At 42.5% G+C, this 18807-nt stretch overlaps 1 protein-coding gene across 1 annotated transcript in view; it reads left to right on the top strand.

Annotated features, from left to right (window-relative positions):
• Positions 1-18807, top strand: part of LOC139310031 (uncharacterized) — a 110673-nt gene that overhangs the window by 38740 nt on the left and 53126 nt on the right. Inside the window, exons 5-7 of the mRNA XM_070934203.1 lie at positions 2552-3403; positions 12996-13255; positions 13322-14741. Of these exons, the coding sequence (XP_070790304.1) occupies positions 2552-3403; positions 12996-13255; positions 13322-14741 (2532 nt within the window). The remainder of the gene's footprint in view (positions 1-2551; positions 3404-12995; positions 13256-13321; positions 14742-18807) is intronic.

Below are 18807 nucleotides of genomic sequence, written 5' to 3'. Positions count from 1 at the left end.
AAACTTTGAGTTTGGTGTTGCCGTTCTTTAATTTTGCTGGGCGAATTTCAACAGTTCGGAAAGAGTAAGTTAAATTTGAAACTTTCAGAAAATGTTCAGATCAGAAAATAAGAAATCCAGGAAGGGGGAGTGGGGGGGGGAAGGTTAAAGGGAAATTATCCTTGAGTAAATAATTTCTTTTTAAAGAAAGCATAGCATGTTCAAGCATAGCACACAACTCCGCAATCCAGGTGCCGGGAAAGGCATAAAAAGACGGCGCGGAGGCGTCACGGGTTGGGGGGGTGGGTGGGACAAAATGACAAAAAGAGCATCGGGGCAATTGAGTTGCAAGCGGCGTTTCTTTCTTCGATGAATCGTGACACGATCCCGCGGAGAGTCGAAAGGGGCGGGGCACAATCTTAAATCTGAAGATGGGGGTAACATTTTTGAACTTCTGTTTTGGCATTGGGAATGGGTGCTGTAAAACTCATATATGGGGAGGTGGTTAGAGGTTAAGTTACGTGCAACTGCATTACTGAAACTATTAATTGAAAGGGGAAAAAAGAAAAGTTGGAGACTGGGAAGGACCTGGGAAATGTAAGCTTTGCAGAAGAGGAAATCAAAAAATGCTTCATCAGTGTAAATTATACTGACTGGGGAACTCTGGCAGTTGAAGTCTCCACATCTTTACATTGCTAAGAATATAGAATCATGGGGCTGGAACGGACCTTGAAGGTCTTCTAGTCTAACTCCCTGCCCAAGGCAGGGGACCTTATACCATCAAATGGTTGTCCAATCCATTTTTGAAAATCTCCAGTGATGGAACACCCACAACTCCCAAGAGGCAAGATATTCCATTGATTAATTTTTCTCACCATTAGAAAATTTCTCCTTACTTCTAAGGTGGATCTCTCTTTGACAAGGTTCCACCCATTATTTCATGTCCTACCCTCTGGTGCCCTAGAGAATAAGTCAATCCTCTCTTCTTTGTGACAGATCCTCAAGTGTATTGGAAGAGGAGCTATCACGTCCCCCTTAACCCTTCTCTTTCAGTCTAGGATATGCCCATGCTCTGCCTCCTGCCCCTTGGTTTCCCCAAAGCATGTGGGCCTTCTCCATACTCCACCCCACCACCATTTGCTGACTTACATTTTGATGAGCTCAGGAAGTCAGAGTAGAGAAGGCCATTCCCTCGGTGGGCCACGTGGCACAATCAAGAAGAAAAAATCCAATCTCTTTTGTTTTCACGGCAATCCTTTCGCCTCAGCCAGCCTAAACTACTATGATTTCTTCTTAGCTCCGCCGGTGCTAGTTTTATGCTGCTGGCGCTTAGAAGATATCATAGTGGTTTACCCTGGCTGTGGAGGGGAAAGGACTGGCATGGAAACATAAGAGTTGGGGTTTCTTCTTTGCTGTACCAGCAAAAGACTAGAGGAAAACTAGCGCTGATAGAATGAAGAAGAAATCTGATCTCTTTTGTTTCTATGGCAACATTCTTCCCCACAGCCGGGGTAAACCACTACGATATCTTTTTAGCGCTGCCAGCATAAAATTAGTGCCGGTGGAACTAAGAAGAAATCGTAGGAGTTTATGCTGGCTGGAAAGGATTGCAATGGAAGCAAAATGGACATGATTTCTCCTTAGCGCCACCAGTGCTAGTTTTATGCTAGTCTTACACTGGTTGAGCAAAGAAGAAATCTCATCTTTTTTACTTCCATGGGAATCCTTTCCTCCCCAGGCAAGGTAAATCACTACCAATTTATGCTGGTGGGGTGAAAGGATTGCCATAAAACAAAAGAGATCGTAAATCTTCTTCTTGATTCTGCCACGTAGCTCAGTTGACTTTTTGAGCTCGTCAAAAATTAAGTAAGTGAATGAAGAAGGGGAGTGGGGTTGGAGAGCAATACCTGGAAGCAAAGATATTTGCAAAGCAGGCCAATGTGGGGCCTCTGAGGACTGACCGGGCAAGATGTTTGGGAAATAGGGGGGTGGGTATGCTGCAGCCTCTCTGCAGCTGGTCGATGGACCATTGGGAGGGGGCCCTGCAAAATTTCAACTTTGAAACAGATTCGTATTTAGCATTGGGTGTGTGGGTGTAGTAACTTTGAACATTTGTTGAATGGCCTGTTTTACCTCAAGGATTACCTGTACTACTTTTTTTCACATCTTCTGTAATCTTTTTATAAACAATAAAACTTACACTTTCATTTGAATCTTACAGACAAAGATGCCAATATAACAACACTGGACAACCGAGAATAAGAAGCAACATTGAAAAGCAAAGCAAATTGAAGCAGAAATAAAAAAATATTTTCCATTTCCTTCAGAAAGTTTATTGTGGGAAAAGTAAAGAGTTCAAATCACAAGAGGATCCACACTGGAGATCAGCCATATAAATATTGTGATTGTGGCAAAAGCTTTGGTCAGAATAGCTCCCTTGTGATTCATAGAAGTATCCACATAGGACAGATGACGTACAACTGCTCCCAATATGGTAAATGCTTTCGCAAGCATGACAACTTTGTGATACATCAGCAGACTCACACCAGGGAGAAGCCATACAAGTGTCCAGATTGTGGGAAAAGTTTAATTGCAAACTCCCACCTGGTGATACACCAGAGGACTCACAAAGGAGAGAAACCCTTTGAATGTCCTGCATGTGGGAACAGCTTCAGTCAAAATTCACACCTGGTGATACACCAGAGGACTCACACAAGAGAGAAACCCTTTGAATGTCCTGAGTGTGGGAAAAGTTTCAGTGTGAATTCCAGCCTGCTGATACACCAGAGGGTTCACACAGAAGAGAAACCCTTTGAATGTCCTGAGTGTGGGAAAAGTTTTAGTCAGAGTTCCCACCTCATTGGCCACCAGAGGACTCACACAGGAGAGAAACCCTTCGAATGTCCTGAGTGTGGGAAAAGTTTCAGTCAGAGTTCCCACCTCATTGGCCACCAGAGGACTCACACAGGAGAGAAACCCTTTGAATGTCCTGAATGTGGGAAAAGTTTCAGTCAGAGTTCCCACCTCATTGGCCACCAGAGGACTCACACAGGAGAGAAACCCTTCGAATGTCCTGAGTGTGGGAAAAGTTTCAGTCAGAGTTCCCACCTCATTGGCCACCAGAGGACTCACACAGGAGAGAAACCCTTTGAATGTCCTGATTGTGGAGAAAGTTTCATTGCAAATTCCCACTTGGTGAAACACCAGAGAATTCACACAGGGGAGAAACCCTTTGAATGTCCTGAATGTGGGAAAAAATTCAGTCGGAATGACCACTTAGTGATACACCAGAGGATTCACACAGGAGAGAAACCCTTCAAATGTCCTGAGTGTGGGAAAAGTTTCAGTCAGAATTCCAGCCTGATGAAACACCAGAGGACTCACACAGGAGAAAAACCCTTTGAATGCCCTGAGTGTGGGAAAAGTTTCAGTAAAAATTCCAACCTGGTGATACGCCAGAGGACTCACACAGAAGAGAAGCCGTACGAGTGTCCGGATTGTTGGAAAGATTTCAGTATTTCGTCTAACCTTTACACACAGGAGAGAAGCCTTTCCAATGTCCATCTTGTGAACAATGCTTTAGGTGTAAATCATCTCTGTGTGCTCACAAGAAAATGCATGAGGCAAATATTGAACAGTTTAGAGAAAACTTGAAATTCATTTCTGATCTCCCATTTGGAGTATAGATGAGAAATTGATGATTTAAATTCTGGCCTGATTCTTTTTAGTCAAGAGATCTCAGGATTAGATGTGTAGATGGAGAGAGAAAAATAGAAAATATTAATTTGATAAAGGCTAACTACCTGTTTCTGATTATCAGCAGTACTTTCTGCTAACAGGCCTTTGGGTGGTGTTTTTTGTATTTTGATTATGGAATTCCGACATGTGGAGTTTCAGCCTTCTATGTTGGTGAACTCCAGATTTTGAACCACACAATTTCCCAGCCAGCATACAAGTAATCCTCGAGATACAACTGTAACGGGAACTGACTATTATGGATGCATTTAGCAATGGCGACAGTGCTTTGGTTAACTAACCCCATCCCTTGTTGTTTGTTCTGCAGCTATAAAATGAATGTGCCAGTTGCTAAATAGGACACTGGCTACCTCAGTGTTCGGGAAAACTCTCGGAGGCTTAGCCCAGGCCCAGGCTTCCCCGCTTCCCCCCAGGCAACCCTAGGACTCCTCCACTCCCCACCAGACACCTATTGCTCTGGTTCCCAACTCTTGGTTCCCCTAAGGCAGGGGTGAAATGCTACCGGTTTGCTCCAGTTTGGGGGAAGCCCTCCCCCCCCAGCCCTTCCCACAGAGTATCCCCCAGGCTTTTTCCCACTCCCACTGACTCCCTGCAGGCCTTAGGCCATTCTGTCATGGGGCCTACCAATTACGATTACACCTTGCAGCAGCTGTTAAACGAGACTGCTTTGCTTAATTGCAGACAGGCTTTCCTTCCAAAGGCCTCCCATAGGTCTCCCCAGGGCTCTCCGTCCCTCACAGAGTCTCCCGAGGTCTCTTCTGTCTCAGGGGCAAAATAGCGGCTGCTTCTGGGTCATTGTTATGCAGGAGAGGGAGAAATTGCTCTGTTTCGCTACCTTAACACTGTGCAGAAAGCCTTAAGGAATTGTGGGTGCACTGAAAATGATGGCTGCTTCCGTGAGATCTTGAAAATTTACCTGTGAAATAGGTGATGGGCTTGTGGGGAGTAGGCCCGAGGCCCAGTGAAAAAAAGCGGTGTAACATTTAAAATGAAAAGCTTTTCTGCCTTGCAGATGAACCTGGTGGAGAAGAGCTGTAGGAATATTGAGTTGAGGAGAAAAGGGATCGTGGCTTTCATCACAAGATCTCCAGGTTTATTAGCAACTCCTGCTGTGATCTCCTCTTCTTGGAAATGCCTGCTTGTTACCCTTTGATGGCTGCTGGGTGACAGCAGCATCATATTGCTGACGTACGTGTTGCATCCCCTTTTGAGTTGGTGATATGAGGGGAAAAATGTACAATGGAAAATGTTTCATTTTAAAAAACGCATTGTGTAAGAACAAGACTTTTGACAAGGCAAAAATGGGTAGTGTCAGTATTGCTATGAACAGTTGGGTAAGGCAGGATGCTCAGACTTGCCTCAAACTGTGAGATGGGCAGCGAATAAATTTATTAATAAATTTAATAATAAAAAGGTAACATAAACATCTTTTGTCAACTTTCTCTCAGTTGCAAGGTCTCCACACATATAGTAGTTTCTAACAAACTACCATTGTTCTTCTTGTGCATTCTGTATCTCTACGACCGATCTGTCTTCCTCAGCTTCCCTTCCCTCCTCAATGTAAAATTAAAATTTCCTTTTAATCTGTTCTTAATGTTTGTATTATGTGTTTTTATCTGGCTGTACACCGCCCTGAGTCCCCAGGGAGAAGGGAGGTATATAAATTTGAAGTAAAATAAAATAAAAAATAAAATGTAAACTTAAATTTCCAATTTCAATTGTACACTAGTACAGCCACTCTTTGTGGCATTTTTCAAGTATCACTGGACAGATTTCAAGGTTTTTTTTTAAATTAAATTATTATGAGGGGTGCACTTCCTTATCCATAAGGTCTCCCCTTTTTTTATTTTTACTATGGTAATAATGAAATGTAAGGTCCCAAAACACACTTGAGTCACCAGAATGCCAAAGAGAGAGACTCAAGACGATCTTGCAAAAAAGCAGATTTTATTTATGGCCAAAAACAAAATACTGGGTGGAACTATATTCAGAACATACAGATACAATGCATGCGAAGAAATAGCCACACCTTGGGAAAGGTATACCGTCCTTTTATACCCTCAGAGACGTCAGCTTAGTACCGAATTCTGGCCTCCTAATTTAGGTTTGTGTATTCCTTGTTGCCCTGCAAGGGGGAATAGAAACTTCCCAATTAGTCATCCTTGAGCATTTCTTTGTTTACTCAATTGGCCACTTTGGCCCCCTGGCTCTGGAAAGCAGGAGTTTATCCAGATCAAACATAAATTAGGGCTGAGGTGTAAATTATCCCTTTGTTGATGGCTGTAGTTTCAACTGAGATACGTACCATGCTTTTAGATAGATTGATATGAGTTCAGGTCAAATGGCAGGGACATATGTTTGACAACTACCAGATACATTACAGAGGCCTAATAACAATCTGTTTGTAACAGGAGATACAAATAGAAAGGAATAATATGTATGATACAAATACAAAGGCATATATGTATTACAGGAACCTAATGGTTACAGAATCTAGTCTACCAGTATATCATATTCTAGTATTTATTATTCCTTATTATTGTTTCCTTTTCAGAACTTTACTGATTCTGGCATTTTCCAGCTCTTTCTTCTTGTCTGACTTGCAGAAAGGAGAGATACATTTTTAAAAATGGCTTCAAACTTCTCTCACTACCATTACAAGGACGGGAAGTTTTTGAAACATTTGATATGATATAAATCTTCTTCTTCTTGTGCCATATCCGTCATAAGCCGTTGGCGATCATGTTGGCGATCCTATTTTTATCAATAGCCGTGTCAGCACTCCAACTTATGCTCTCTTCCAGTGCTGTCATGAAGACCAGAAGCGCTGAATTATTGCTGAGATGAACTTTTACCTAGTTTTCTGCATGCAAGAGATAGGGTTTTCTGGGGGATGAGGGTGGGGGTCACATTCCTGTGAGAAGTACGTGCCAGGACGGAGAGATGGATTGGCTAATGGCCAATGAGAAATCGGGTTGGAGAGCGGAAGAGGAGGGGGTTGGAAGGAGGGGCCAGTTGAGCTGCAATTAGCCTCAGAAATGTCGGCTATTTCTGTTCTTAATAAAGAATGATTCATTAGAGACTGCGCTTGAAAATGAAACTTATTTTAAGACAGAACCGAAACCTGACAAGCCGCATGAAAAAGTGCTGCTGAATTTTGTCCAAACCAGTCCCTTAGATTTTGAAGCCATGATGTTCTTCTTCTGCCTGGACATAATTTGCCTTCAGTCCTTCCCTGGAGGATTAAATGAAGTGTGCCGTATTTTTCTGGATGTCGCATCACAAGTACGAAATATCCCAACTTTTGTTTTTTTAATTTTAATGGTTTTTTTAAATGTTATAAATAGGTGACTCAAAAGATTAGCATTGATCCTCATTACTTATTTTCCAAGAGTGTGTCATCAACATTTCATCAGAAAAGGACTATGGGATAATGTATAGGAATTAATGGCTAAAGCTAAAATTTCATGTTCATGGATATTCTAGAGGAAAAATTGCAGAGCACAGGAACCATGTTCACCTTTAACATTTGGAATTAACCACAGATACATACAAACTTTTCAAATTGTTATTTCCTCCCAGGGTTACCTTCTCTTTTCCATTACCTGATTTGGGAGTCATGGTGGGGAGAGCGTATCACGTTTAAAAAAAAAAGAATACAGAGTTAGTTTTCTTTTTTCTTCTTTAGTCTTTAGAATTGCTTTGTCTGTTTTAACAGTATAATCAATTGTGAAAGTTATTTTCAAATTTCCCACAACTATGATTGATATTTTGTTAACAGTGGGAGAAAGTAGTGCCTAAATTTACGATAACTTAGAATAGGCAGCACAGAGAAGTAGTGGTAATTATATAGTTGAGTACTACCTGTATTGCACTTTACTAAAGATAAAGGTTTCCCCTGTTCAGTCATTTGTGACTCTGGGGGATGATGCTCATCTCTGTTTTTTAGCCAAGGGAGCCAACGTTGTCTGAAGATACTTCTGTGGCCTTGTGGCCAATATGACTATATGCTTTTGTGCATGGAATACTACCTTCCCACCAAAGTGGTACCTATTTATCTACTTGCATTTGCAAACTTTTGAACTCTTCAAAAGATGGACAGGAGCTGGAGCAAGTAACAGGAGCTCAACCTGTCATGTGGTGCTCGGGTTTCAAACCCAGGCTGTCAGCTTTCCAACTGACAAATTGAGTTGTTTTGCTGCACAACAATCCTTGGTTTATGTGCAAATGCACAATCCCCAAACCTTGTCAGGTGTGTCAGAAGAGACTCTTGCTGCAAGAAAACACAGTCTTTTTCTACCAGTCAAAATTTCAGGTAGTCCTTGACTTATGACCACAATTGAGCCCAAAAGTTGCATTGTTAGGTGAGACATTTGTTAAGTGAGTTATATCCCATCTTATGACCTTACTTGCCACTGTGAATCATTGCAGTTGATAATTTAGTAATATGGTTGTTAAGTGCAAAAAGGGGATCACCTGACCTTGGGACACAGCAATGGTCATAAGTATGAACCAGTTGTCAAGCATCTGGATTTTGATCACTGTTCATAGGGATGCTACCATGGTTGTAAGTGTGAAAAATGGTCATAAGCCACTTTTTTCAGTGTCATCCTAACTTTGAACAGTCAGCAAATGAACTTATAAGTGGAAGGCTGCCTGTATTAGCTTAGTTCCTTTCCAGATACACTGTTAAGATCTTAACACCTGGGTAGCTTTTCAACGACCAGGATTAAACTAACGTTGGAAATGCAGGTAATCCTTGATTTACAACTGTAATTTAGTCTGCAATTACAATTGTAAGTCATGATGGTCATTAATGGGTCACCACACAATGTACCCAATTCTACAACCTATTTGGTGGCAGTTGTTAAGCGCATGCAACAATTGTAAAACAAACAGCTTGACTAGGTGGCTCAGTGGCTAAGACACTGAGCTTGTCGATTAGAAAGGCCGGCAGTTCGGTGGTTCAAATCCCTAGTATAGGTCTCCTGTGTAAGCAGGGGGTTGGAATAGATGACCTCCAAGGTCCCTTCCAATTTTGTTACTGTTACTGAGTGGTCAGTGGGGCACTTGAGTTTACTTCTGCATACCCCTTTTTCTGGTGACTCATAGATTCCCTACCCAGTTGATTCAATTTCATTCAAACACTGCAGTTGTTAAGTGAATGCTACAATCATTAAGCAAACCCATTGTTCATTAGGGATATAAGCATGAGTTTCTGGCAAAAATGTAAATCGTGGTCATGTGACTGCAGGATGCTATGAAAACTGCAGGCTGGTTGCCAAGCACCCAAAATGTCCTGTGACCCTGGGTGGAGCCCCTCCGCCCCCAGTCCTCAGAAGTTCAAATCTGGGTCATAAGTTGTTTTTTGAATGGTTGCTAAATGGCTGGTCGTAAGACGAGGACTATCTGTAAGTTACAGGCTTGGTGTTGTCGCAGTTCTGTGTCTAGGACAAAAAGTAACAGAGGGAGAATTATTTAAAAAAAAATCCAACCTACAATTAAGAAGAAATTGTCAGCAAGAACAATTAATCAGTGGAACAAATTGCCTCTCAACCTGTGGTTGTTCCATCAGTGGAGGCTTTTAAGAGGAGACTGGAGAGCCATTTGACTGGGATGATATAGGTTCTCCTGCTTGGAGAGTTGGTCCCTTCCAACTCTTACTCTGTAATTCTGTAAGAACTTCATGAACCTTTAGGGCTCAGCATGTAGCTAATCTTCAGAAGCTTAAGTAGCTTCACATTTCACTCCTTTACTTGGCTCTGTTGCAAAGAGGTTGCTAGGAGTCTAAAACAACTTGATAGCATATAATCAGTGACAACATCTTGCAAACGCCTTAGGCAGAGACAGGACAAGCGTGTATTTTCGCCTCCTGTCGAGAGATGGCGGTCAATTCTGCAAAGCCGTCAATACAGTAGCTGCATCTGTGGTTGATCCTTAAAGGAGTTAAAACCATCAAGTACTGTATTGCTAGAAAGGATTGAGGAAGAAGAGAAGCCCAGAGGAACTTCCTGTACCGGATCCCTCATGGGTGGAAGGTGGCTTGCAGAGCGGCTTTTGGGCTCTTCCAAAAGTTGAAGCATCAGCTGGAAGGTGAGTTGAGGGCAAGTTGGAGGAGAGGCCAGAAGCAAGTTGGGCTATTTGGTTTGGATGCTGCCAACCGATGCACATTTATGATGGTCACAACATCCCACCATCATGATCCCCATTTTTGACCTTCCCAGCTTGTTTCTCATAGGCAAAGTTAGTGAGGATGATGACGGCAAGAAATTGCAAGTGACAGTCATGTGAAATTGCCTTTAACAACCCACAGTGGTTTGCTTAACAACTCCAGAGGAACAGATGTAAGTTGGCAGTTATGTGACATCATGCTTTATGATCGGGCTGCTTAGTGACACAGATCCCAGTCCCAAATGTGAGGACTCCTTGAAAGGGGATGTCACCAGAGGAATTGTGGACAGGAGGACAGTATTTTCTTATCTGGAGCTGAGGACTTCCATCGGTATAACTGGTGTTTTAAATTTTGCAGAGGCTTTAGGCATCATTTCATCAGTTAAAGCCCCCACATCTCTAAATTTAGCTCAGAAGGTTTAATTGTAACCATTTTGGGACATTTTTCAGGCTGAAAACATGGATTTTTCACATATATACATTTGTAGGTGTAAATGTAATTCTCTCTGCAGTTGGATAATCTATCCCCAGTGCTTCTAGATATTCAGTCATGTGAAAAACAAAGTACACCCTCTTTGAGTTGTATAGTTTTATGTATCAGGACATACTAAAAATCATCTGGTCTGTACACTCTTAAAAGTAGGTGAATACAACTTCAGATGAACAACAACACATGACATATTACATCACGTAACCATCAGTGGTGGGTTTCACTTACCTTTGCTAATGGTTCAGGCACACGCACCACTTCTGCGCATGCACAGAGCATATTTGATGAGGTCCGGGCGGGTGGGCGGAGCCTCCTGTCAAGCTACTACTGGTTCAATCGAACCGGGCCGAACCGGTAGCAACCCACCACTGGTCACCATGTATTTTACAAAAGGAAAGCCAAAATGGAGGAGCCACGTGTGAAAACTAACACCTTATGATTCAATATCTCATAGAGCCACCTTTAGCAGCAATAACTTCAAGGAATTGTTTTCTGTATAACCAAAAACGGTCTCTGGCATTGTTGAAGAGGAATTTTGGCCCACTCTTCTTTACAACATTGTTTCAGTTCATTGAGGTTTGTGGGCATTTGTTTATGCCCACCTCTCGAGAGGTCCCACCACAGCATTTCAATTGGGGTGAAGTCTGGACTTTGTTATTGCAAACCTTGATTCTTTTCTTTTTCAGCCATTCTGTTGTAGATTGGCTGTTGAGCTTGGGATCATTGGCATGGAAACAAAAAAGATGGGATTTCTTCTTTGCTCTACCAGCGTAAGACTATTGTAAAGTTAGCGCTGATAGAGCAAAGAAGACATCTGATCTCTTGTTTCAATCACAATCCTTTCCTCCCCAGCCAGGGTAAACTACAAAAATAACTTCTTAGATCTCTTCGCCAGCATAAAACTAGTGCCGGTGTAGCTAAGAAGAAATCGTAGTAGTTTATGCTAACTGGAAAGAAAAGGATTACAACAGAAGCAAAATAGGCATGATTTCTTCTTAGCCCCGCTAGCACTAGCTTTACGTTAGTGTTGTGCTGGTAGAGCAAAGAAGAAATCTCATCTCTTTTGCTTCCATGGCAATCCTTTCCTCCTCAGCCAGGGTAAATCACTAACGATTTATGCTGGCTGGAGTGAAAGGATTGCCATGGAAACAAAAGAGTTTATATTTCTTCTTCTTGATTATGCCACGTGGCCCAGCTGACTTCCTGAGCTCATCAGAAATTTCGTAAGTGAATGGTGATGGGGGAGTGGGGTTGGGGAGGAATGCATAGTATATTGCAAAGCAGGCCAACATACTGGGGTCTGGGGATTGTGAGGACTGACTGGGCAAGATGGAAGGGAAATTCCATCTTGCCAGGGCCTGGTGGCTCAGCAGACTAAAAGCATTGTGATTAACACCAGGTGTCTGCAATTACTGTAAGTTCGAATCTCGCCAGGCTCAAGGTTGACTCAGCCTTCCATCCTTTCTAAGGTAGGTAAAATGAGGACCCAGTTTGTGGGGGCAATAAGCTGACTTTGTATAAATATACAAAAGTATGAAGGGTATTACTTAATGCATTGTAAGCCGCCCTGAGTCTCCGGAGAAGGGCGGCATATAAATCAAATTTAAAAAAAAAAAAGGTGGGTGGGTATGCTGCAGCATCTCTGCAGTGAAGGAGTCAAGGACTCCCGGCGTGGGAGGCACTGCAAAAATTCAACTTTGGAGCAGATTCGTATTTAGCATTTGGGGAAGTGTTGTAACTTCAGAAATTCGTTGAATGGCCTGTCGTACCTAAAGGATTACCTGTACTTTTTTTCACATCTTCTGCAACCCTTTCATAAACAATAAAACTTACACTTTCTTTTGAATCTTACAGACAAAGATGATGCCAACATAAACACACTGGACAACTGAGAATAACAAGCAACACTGAAAAGCAAAGCAAATTGAAGCAGAAATAAAAATATGTTCTATTTCCTTCAGAAAGCTGCAGAATTCATCTACTTCATCAACAGGAAAGAGACAGAAAAGAAAAAATCATGAAGAGATTTGCAGCTGGAAAAAGTAGATTATATAGAATTTAAGAATACGTTACTTGAAAAGGTCAAAGGAGATCATTTTTCCATTCAGAAAAAGAGGGAAATACCTGGAAGCCAGTGGGGAAGAAAATGTCAATTGGATAGTCACATATGGCAGCCAGTAATGCAGGCACCAACAAAATAAGGAATCACACATATTTTTGACCTCCTCAAGAATGTCACTGATGGAAAAGCTCCATAGATGTGCCTATTGTGGGAAAAGTAAACAGTTCAAATCACAAGAGTATCCACACTGAACAAAAGCCATATAAATACTCTGAATGTGGCAAAACTTTAGTCAGAATAGTTCCCTTGCGATTCATAGACGGATCCTCATAGTAGAGATGCCCTACAACTGCTCCCAATGTGGTAAATGCTTTTTCAAGCATGGCAACTTTGTGATACATCAGAGGACTCACACCAGGGAGAAACCATATGAGTGTCCAGATTGTGGGAAACGTTTCACAGCAAATTCCCACCTGGTGAACCACCAGAGGACTCACACAGGAGAGAAACCCTTCGAATGTCCTGATTGTGGGAAAGGTTTCAGTTTCAATTCCAGCCTGGTGAACCACCAGAGGACTCACACAAGAGAGAAACCCTTTGAATGTCCTGATTGTGGGAAATGTTTCAGTGAGAATTCCAGCCTGGTGAACCACCAGAGGACTCACACAAGAGAGAAACCCTTTGAATGTCCTGATTGTGGGAAAGGTTTCAGTGTCAATTCCATCCTGCTGATACACCAGAGAACTCACACAGGAGAGAAACCCTTTGAATGTCCTGATTGTGGGAAACGTTTCAGTGTCAGTTCCAACCTGCTGATACACCAGAGAACTCACACAGGAGAGAAACCCTTTGAATGTCCTGAGTGTGGGAAATGTTTCAGTGTCAATTCCCGCCTACTGATACACCAGAGAATTCATACAGGAGAGAAGCCCTTTGAATGTCCTGAATGTGGGAAAAGCTTCACTCAGACTTCCAGCCTGGTGAAACACCAGAGGACTCACACAGGAGAGAAACCCTTTGAATGTCCTGATTGTGGGAAATGTTTCAGTGAGAATTCCAGCCTGGTGAAACACCAGAGGACTCACACAGGAGAGAAACCCTTTGAATGTCCTGATTGTGGGAAAGGTTTCAGTGTCAATTCCAGCCTGCTGATACACCAGAGAACTCACACAGGAGAGAAACCCTTTGAATGTCCTGATTGTGGAAAAGGTTTCAGTGTCAATTCCATCCTGCTGATACACCAGAGAACTCACACAGGAGAGAAGCCCTTTGAATGTCCTGAATGTGGGAAAAGCTTCACTCAGAATTCCAACCTGGTGAAACACCAGAGGACTCACACAAGAGAGAAACAGTTTGAATGTCCTCATTGTGGGGAACGTTTCAGTCAGAATTCCAACCTGGTGAAACACCAGAGGACTCACACAGGAGAGAAACCCTTTGAATGTCCTGAGTGTGGGAAAGGTTTCAGTGTCAATTCCCACCTGCTGATACACCAGAGAACTCACACAGGAGAGAAGCCCTTTGAATGTCCTGTTTGTGGAAAAGGTTTCAGTGTCAATTCCCACCTGCTGATACACCAGAGAACTCACACAGGAGAGAAGCCCTTTGAATGTCCTGAATGTGGGAAAAGCTTCACTCAGAATTCCAACCTGGTGAAACACCAGAGGACTCACACAGGAGAGAAACCCTTTGAATGTCCTGATTGTGGGAAATGTTTCAGGGAGAATTCCAACCTGGTGAAACACCAGAGGACTCACACAAGAGAAAAACCCTTTGAATGTCCTGATTGTGGGAAAGGTTTCAGTGTCAATTCCAGCCTGCTGATACACCAGAGAACTCACACAGGAGAGAAACCCTTTGAATGTCCTGATTGTGGGAAACGTTTCAGTTTCAATTCCCGCCTGCTGATACACCAGAGAACTCACACAGGAGAGAAGCCCTTTGAATGTCCTGAATGTGGGAAAAGCTTCACTCAGACTTCCAGCCTGGTGAAACACCAGAGGACTCACACAGGAGAGAAACCCTTTGAATGTCCTGATTGTGGGAAAGGTTTCAGTCACAATTCCCACCTGCTGATACACCAGAGAACTCACACAGGTGAGAAGCCCTTTGAATGTCCTGAATGTGGGAAAAGCTTCAGTCAGAATTCCTACCTGGTGATACACCAGAGAACTCACACAGGAGAGAAACCCTTTGAATGTCCTGATTGTGGGAAAAGCTTCAGTCACAATTCCCACCTGCTGATACACCAGAGAACTCACACAGGAGAGAAACCCTTTGAATGTCCTGATTGTGGGAAATGTTTCAGTCAGAATTCCAACCTGGTGAAACACCAGAGGACTCACACAGGAGAGAAACCCTTTTAATGTCCTGATTGTGGGAAAAGTTTCAGTGTCAATTCCTACCTGGTGATATACCAGAGGACTCACACAGAAGAAAACCATACGAGTCTCCGGATTGTTGGAAAGATTTTAGTATTTCGTCTAACCTTTACACACAGGAGAGAAACCTTTCCAATGTCCATTTTACGAACAATGTTTTAGGCATAAATCATCTCTGATTACTCACAAGAAAATGCATGAGGCAAATATTGAACAGTTTAGAGAAAGCTTGAAATTAATTTCTGATCTCCCATTCTGAGTATAGATGAGAAATTGATTATTTAAATTCTGGCCTGATTCTTTTTAGTCAAGAGATCTCAGGATTAGACTTGTAGGTGGGGAGAGAAAAATGGAAAGTATTAGTTTGATAAAGGCTAACTACCTGTTTCTGATTATCAGCAGTACTTTCTGCAAACAGGCCTTTGGGTGGTGTTTTTTGTATTTTGAGTATGAAATTCCGACATGTGGAGTTTCAGCCTTCTATCTTGGTGAACTCCAGATTTTGAACCTCACAATTTCCCAGCCAGCATACAAGTAATACTCGAGATACAACTGTGATGAGAACCAACTATTATAAATTCATTTAGCAATGGCAACAGTGCTTTGGTTAACTAACCCCATCCCATGCTGTCTGTTATGCAGCTATTAAATGAATGTGCAAGTTGCTAAATAGGACACTGGCTACCTCAGTGTTTGGGAAAACTCTCAGAGGCTTAGCCCAGGCCCAGGCTTGCCCGCTTCTGACCAGGCATCCCTAGGCCTCCTCCCCCCCCCCCAATTGCTCTGGTTCCCAACCCTTGGTTCCCCCAAGGCATCCCTAGGCCTCCTCCACCCTCACCCCCAAGACACGTATGGTTCCCCCAATGTAGGGGTGAAATGCTACAGGTTTGCTCCGGTTCGGGGGAAGCCCCCCCCCACAAGCCTTCCCACAGAGTAACCCCCTAGGCCTTTTCCCACTCCCACTGGCTCCCTGCAGGCCTTAGGCCATTCTGTCACGGGGCCTTCCAATTACGATTACACCTTGCAGCAGCTGTTAAACGAGACTGCTTTGCTTAATTGCAGACTTAGGCTTTCCTTCCAAAGGCTTCCCGTAACCCATCTCTTAGGTCTCCCCAGGACATTCCTTCCCTCCCAGAGTATCCCCAGGCCTCTTTCATAAAACAGGGTCCCTGTAGTCCTTAGGTCGAATTCCAACACTACCAGGCCTCATAGCGTCCTCCTCTTTATCTTTTGAAGACATCTGAACCTTATATTGGGGAAGGAGGGTAGGACGGAAATCTCTCAGCTGTATGACTATTTCATGGAAGCAGCCGTTATTTTTACTGTGCCTGGGATTCATCGCTGGGCCCTGAGGTGGATTTGTGGAAGTGGCTTCCATTTTGCCACGACTGCCTCAGGACCAAAATGGTGGCTGCTTCTGGGTCATTGTCATGCAGGAGAGGGAGAAACTGCTCTGTTTCACTACCTTAACACTGTGCAGACCACCTTAAGGAATTGTGGGTGCACTGAAAATGATGGCTGCTTCCATGAGATCTTGAAAATTTACCTGTGAAATAGGTGATGGGCTTGTGGGGAGTAGGCCCGAGGCCCAGTGAAAAAAAGCAGTGTAACATTTCAAATGAAAAGCTTTTCTGCCTTGCAGATGAACCTGGTGGAGAAGAGCTGTAGGAATATTGAATTGAGGAGAAAAGGGATCGTGGCTTTAATCACAAGATCTCCAGGTTTATTAGCAACTCCTGCTGTGATCTCCTCTTCTTGGAAATGCCTGCTTGTTACCCTTTGATGGCTGCTGAGTGACACCAGCACCATATTGCTGACGTACGTGTTGCATCCCCCTTTGAGTTGGTGATATGAGGGGAAAAATGTACAATGGAAAATGTTTCATTTTAAAAAACGCATTGTGTAAGAACAGTACTTTTGACAAGAAAAAAAAGGGAAGTGTCAGTATTGCTATGAACAGTTGGGTAACACAAGATTCTCAGACTTGCCTCAAACTGTGAGATGGGCAGCGAATAAATTTATTAAGCAATAAATTTAATAATAAAAAGGTAACATAAAGACTGCCTTCTGCCACCAATAGCCTCCCACCGGCCAGTACGCTCACACAGAGTGGGCCTCCTCAGGGTGCCGTCCGCCAGACAATGTCGGCTGACGACTCCCAGGGGGAGAGCCTTCTCTGTGCCGGCGCCCACCCTCTGGAACAACCTCCCCCCAGAGATACGTACAATAACAGACCTCCGGATTTTTCGTCGGGCCCTGAAAACCCATTTATTTCAACTAGCTGGGCTGGCTTGAGTTAAATTTTAAATTGATTTTAAATTGGGTTGTTTTAATTTACGGCCAAAATATTTAATTATTTTATACTGCTTTTAAATTTTGTATGTACTGTTTTTTACTCTGGCTGTTCACCGCCCTGAGTCCTATTTGGAGAAGGGCGGTATAGAAATAGGAACAAATAAATAAACATAAACATCTTTTGTCAACTTTTGCTCAGTTGCAAGGTCTCCACACATATAGTAGTTTCTAACAAACTACCATTGTTCACCTACTTGTGCATTCTGTATCTCTACGACTGATCTGTCTTCCTCAGCTTCCCTTCCCTCCTCAATGTAAATTTAAAATTTCAATTTCAATTGTACACCAGTCCAGCCATTCTTTGTGGCATTTTTCAAGTATCCCTAGACAGAATTCAAGTTTTTTTTAAAATTAGTATTATTATGAGGGGTGCACTTCCTTATCCATAAGGTCTCTCCTTTTTTTATTTTTACTATGCTAATAATGAACTTTACTGATTCTGGCATTTTCCAGCTCTTTCAGGAGGGGAAATACAGGGAGGAAAAATGTTTAAACTAATAGAATTCTCACCTCCTTTTGCCTCTCAGCATCCTTTCAACAAAGGATTTCTCTCTAGCCTCAACAACTGACAGACATTTTCCACAAATTTATCTCTCACATCCTCAACACACAGGCATTCACAGGTCTCAGGATCACTTCGCCTTATCACTCCTTATGAACTTCGGGACATCTCTCACACACACATTCACATTTGTACTGCAATCAGACTTTTTGTATAAACCAATTTCACATACAAAAATTTCATTTAATGCTTCCTCCATGCAAACCAATCATAATTATTTCAGGGAGCTTTTTCACAAGCCAATGAGCTCCATTTTCTAAATAACTTTTTATGTACTGTTGTTAGAGGGTCTCATCCTTCCTGCAGGTTTGGAAATGATTACATACATACACATACACACACATACCATCAAACATTTCCAGACCTGTGGAGGTTGTTTTTTGTTTTAATTTTATTTCCTTGGGCAACCTATAGCTTATTCTTAAAGCAGTGGGAAAACTCAGAGGGCAGTTTAAATCATAAATATGATTGTGGGCCCTAACTACTTTCCGTTTCCCACAGCTCCAAGCCGAGATGTTTACTTAATTTGCAGGCTGGCCAGACATATCACAATCAATTCTACATACTATTATTATAGATGTATATCCAGGAATTTTGTAACAGAAATTACACCAAATTGATCAAGTCAAATTATATGAGTCTTCCCATTTAGGCAGGTTTTACATTTTTTTTAAATTACCTGCTAAAGCCCAGGTGGGAAGAACAATAAACAATTTCTTCTTTATTCTTAGTTCTGTCAGACTTCTCTGGCTCTTTCGAGAATGGTAAATTATCAAGATCTTTATAACACTGTAATATTTCTTTGCCACCCATAGATCTCTCTTTAGGCACTAGATTGTTACTACGTGCCTCTGCCCTGGGGGTGTTCTGTGTGTTCTCATTCTAACTTGGATCGCCCAGCAATCGCTGGCCCATTTTAAAGATCAAGATGTATAAGAGGTATAGAGACCTATGTTCACACATCGTTTGCATTTAGCCAGGGCTCTCATGAGCAAGTTTAAACTCCACTTTTCTTTTTACAGATAACTTTTACTGCTACATTTTTTCATTC

Source organism: Pituophis catenifer, unplaced genomic scaffold (assembly GCF_029215685.1).
Source record: "Pituophis catenifer annectens isolate HBS135680 unplaced genomic scaffold, rPitCat1.0.hap2 SCAF_2, whole genome shotgun sequence".
NCBI lineage: Eukaryota > Metazoa > Chordata > Lepidosauria > Squamata > Colubridae > Pituophis > Pituophis catenifer.
The sequence above is the reverse complement of the archived record's forward strand: the minus strand, read 5'-3'. Positions and strand labels throughout refer to the sequence as shown.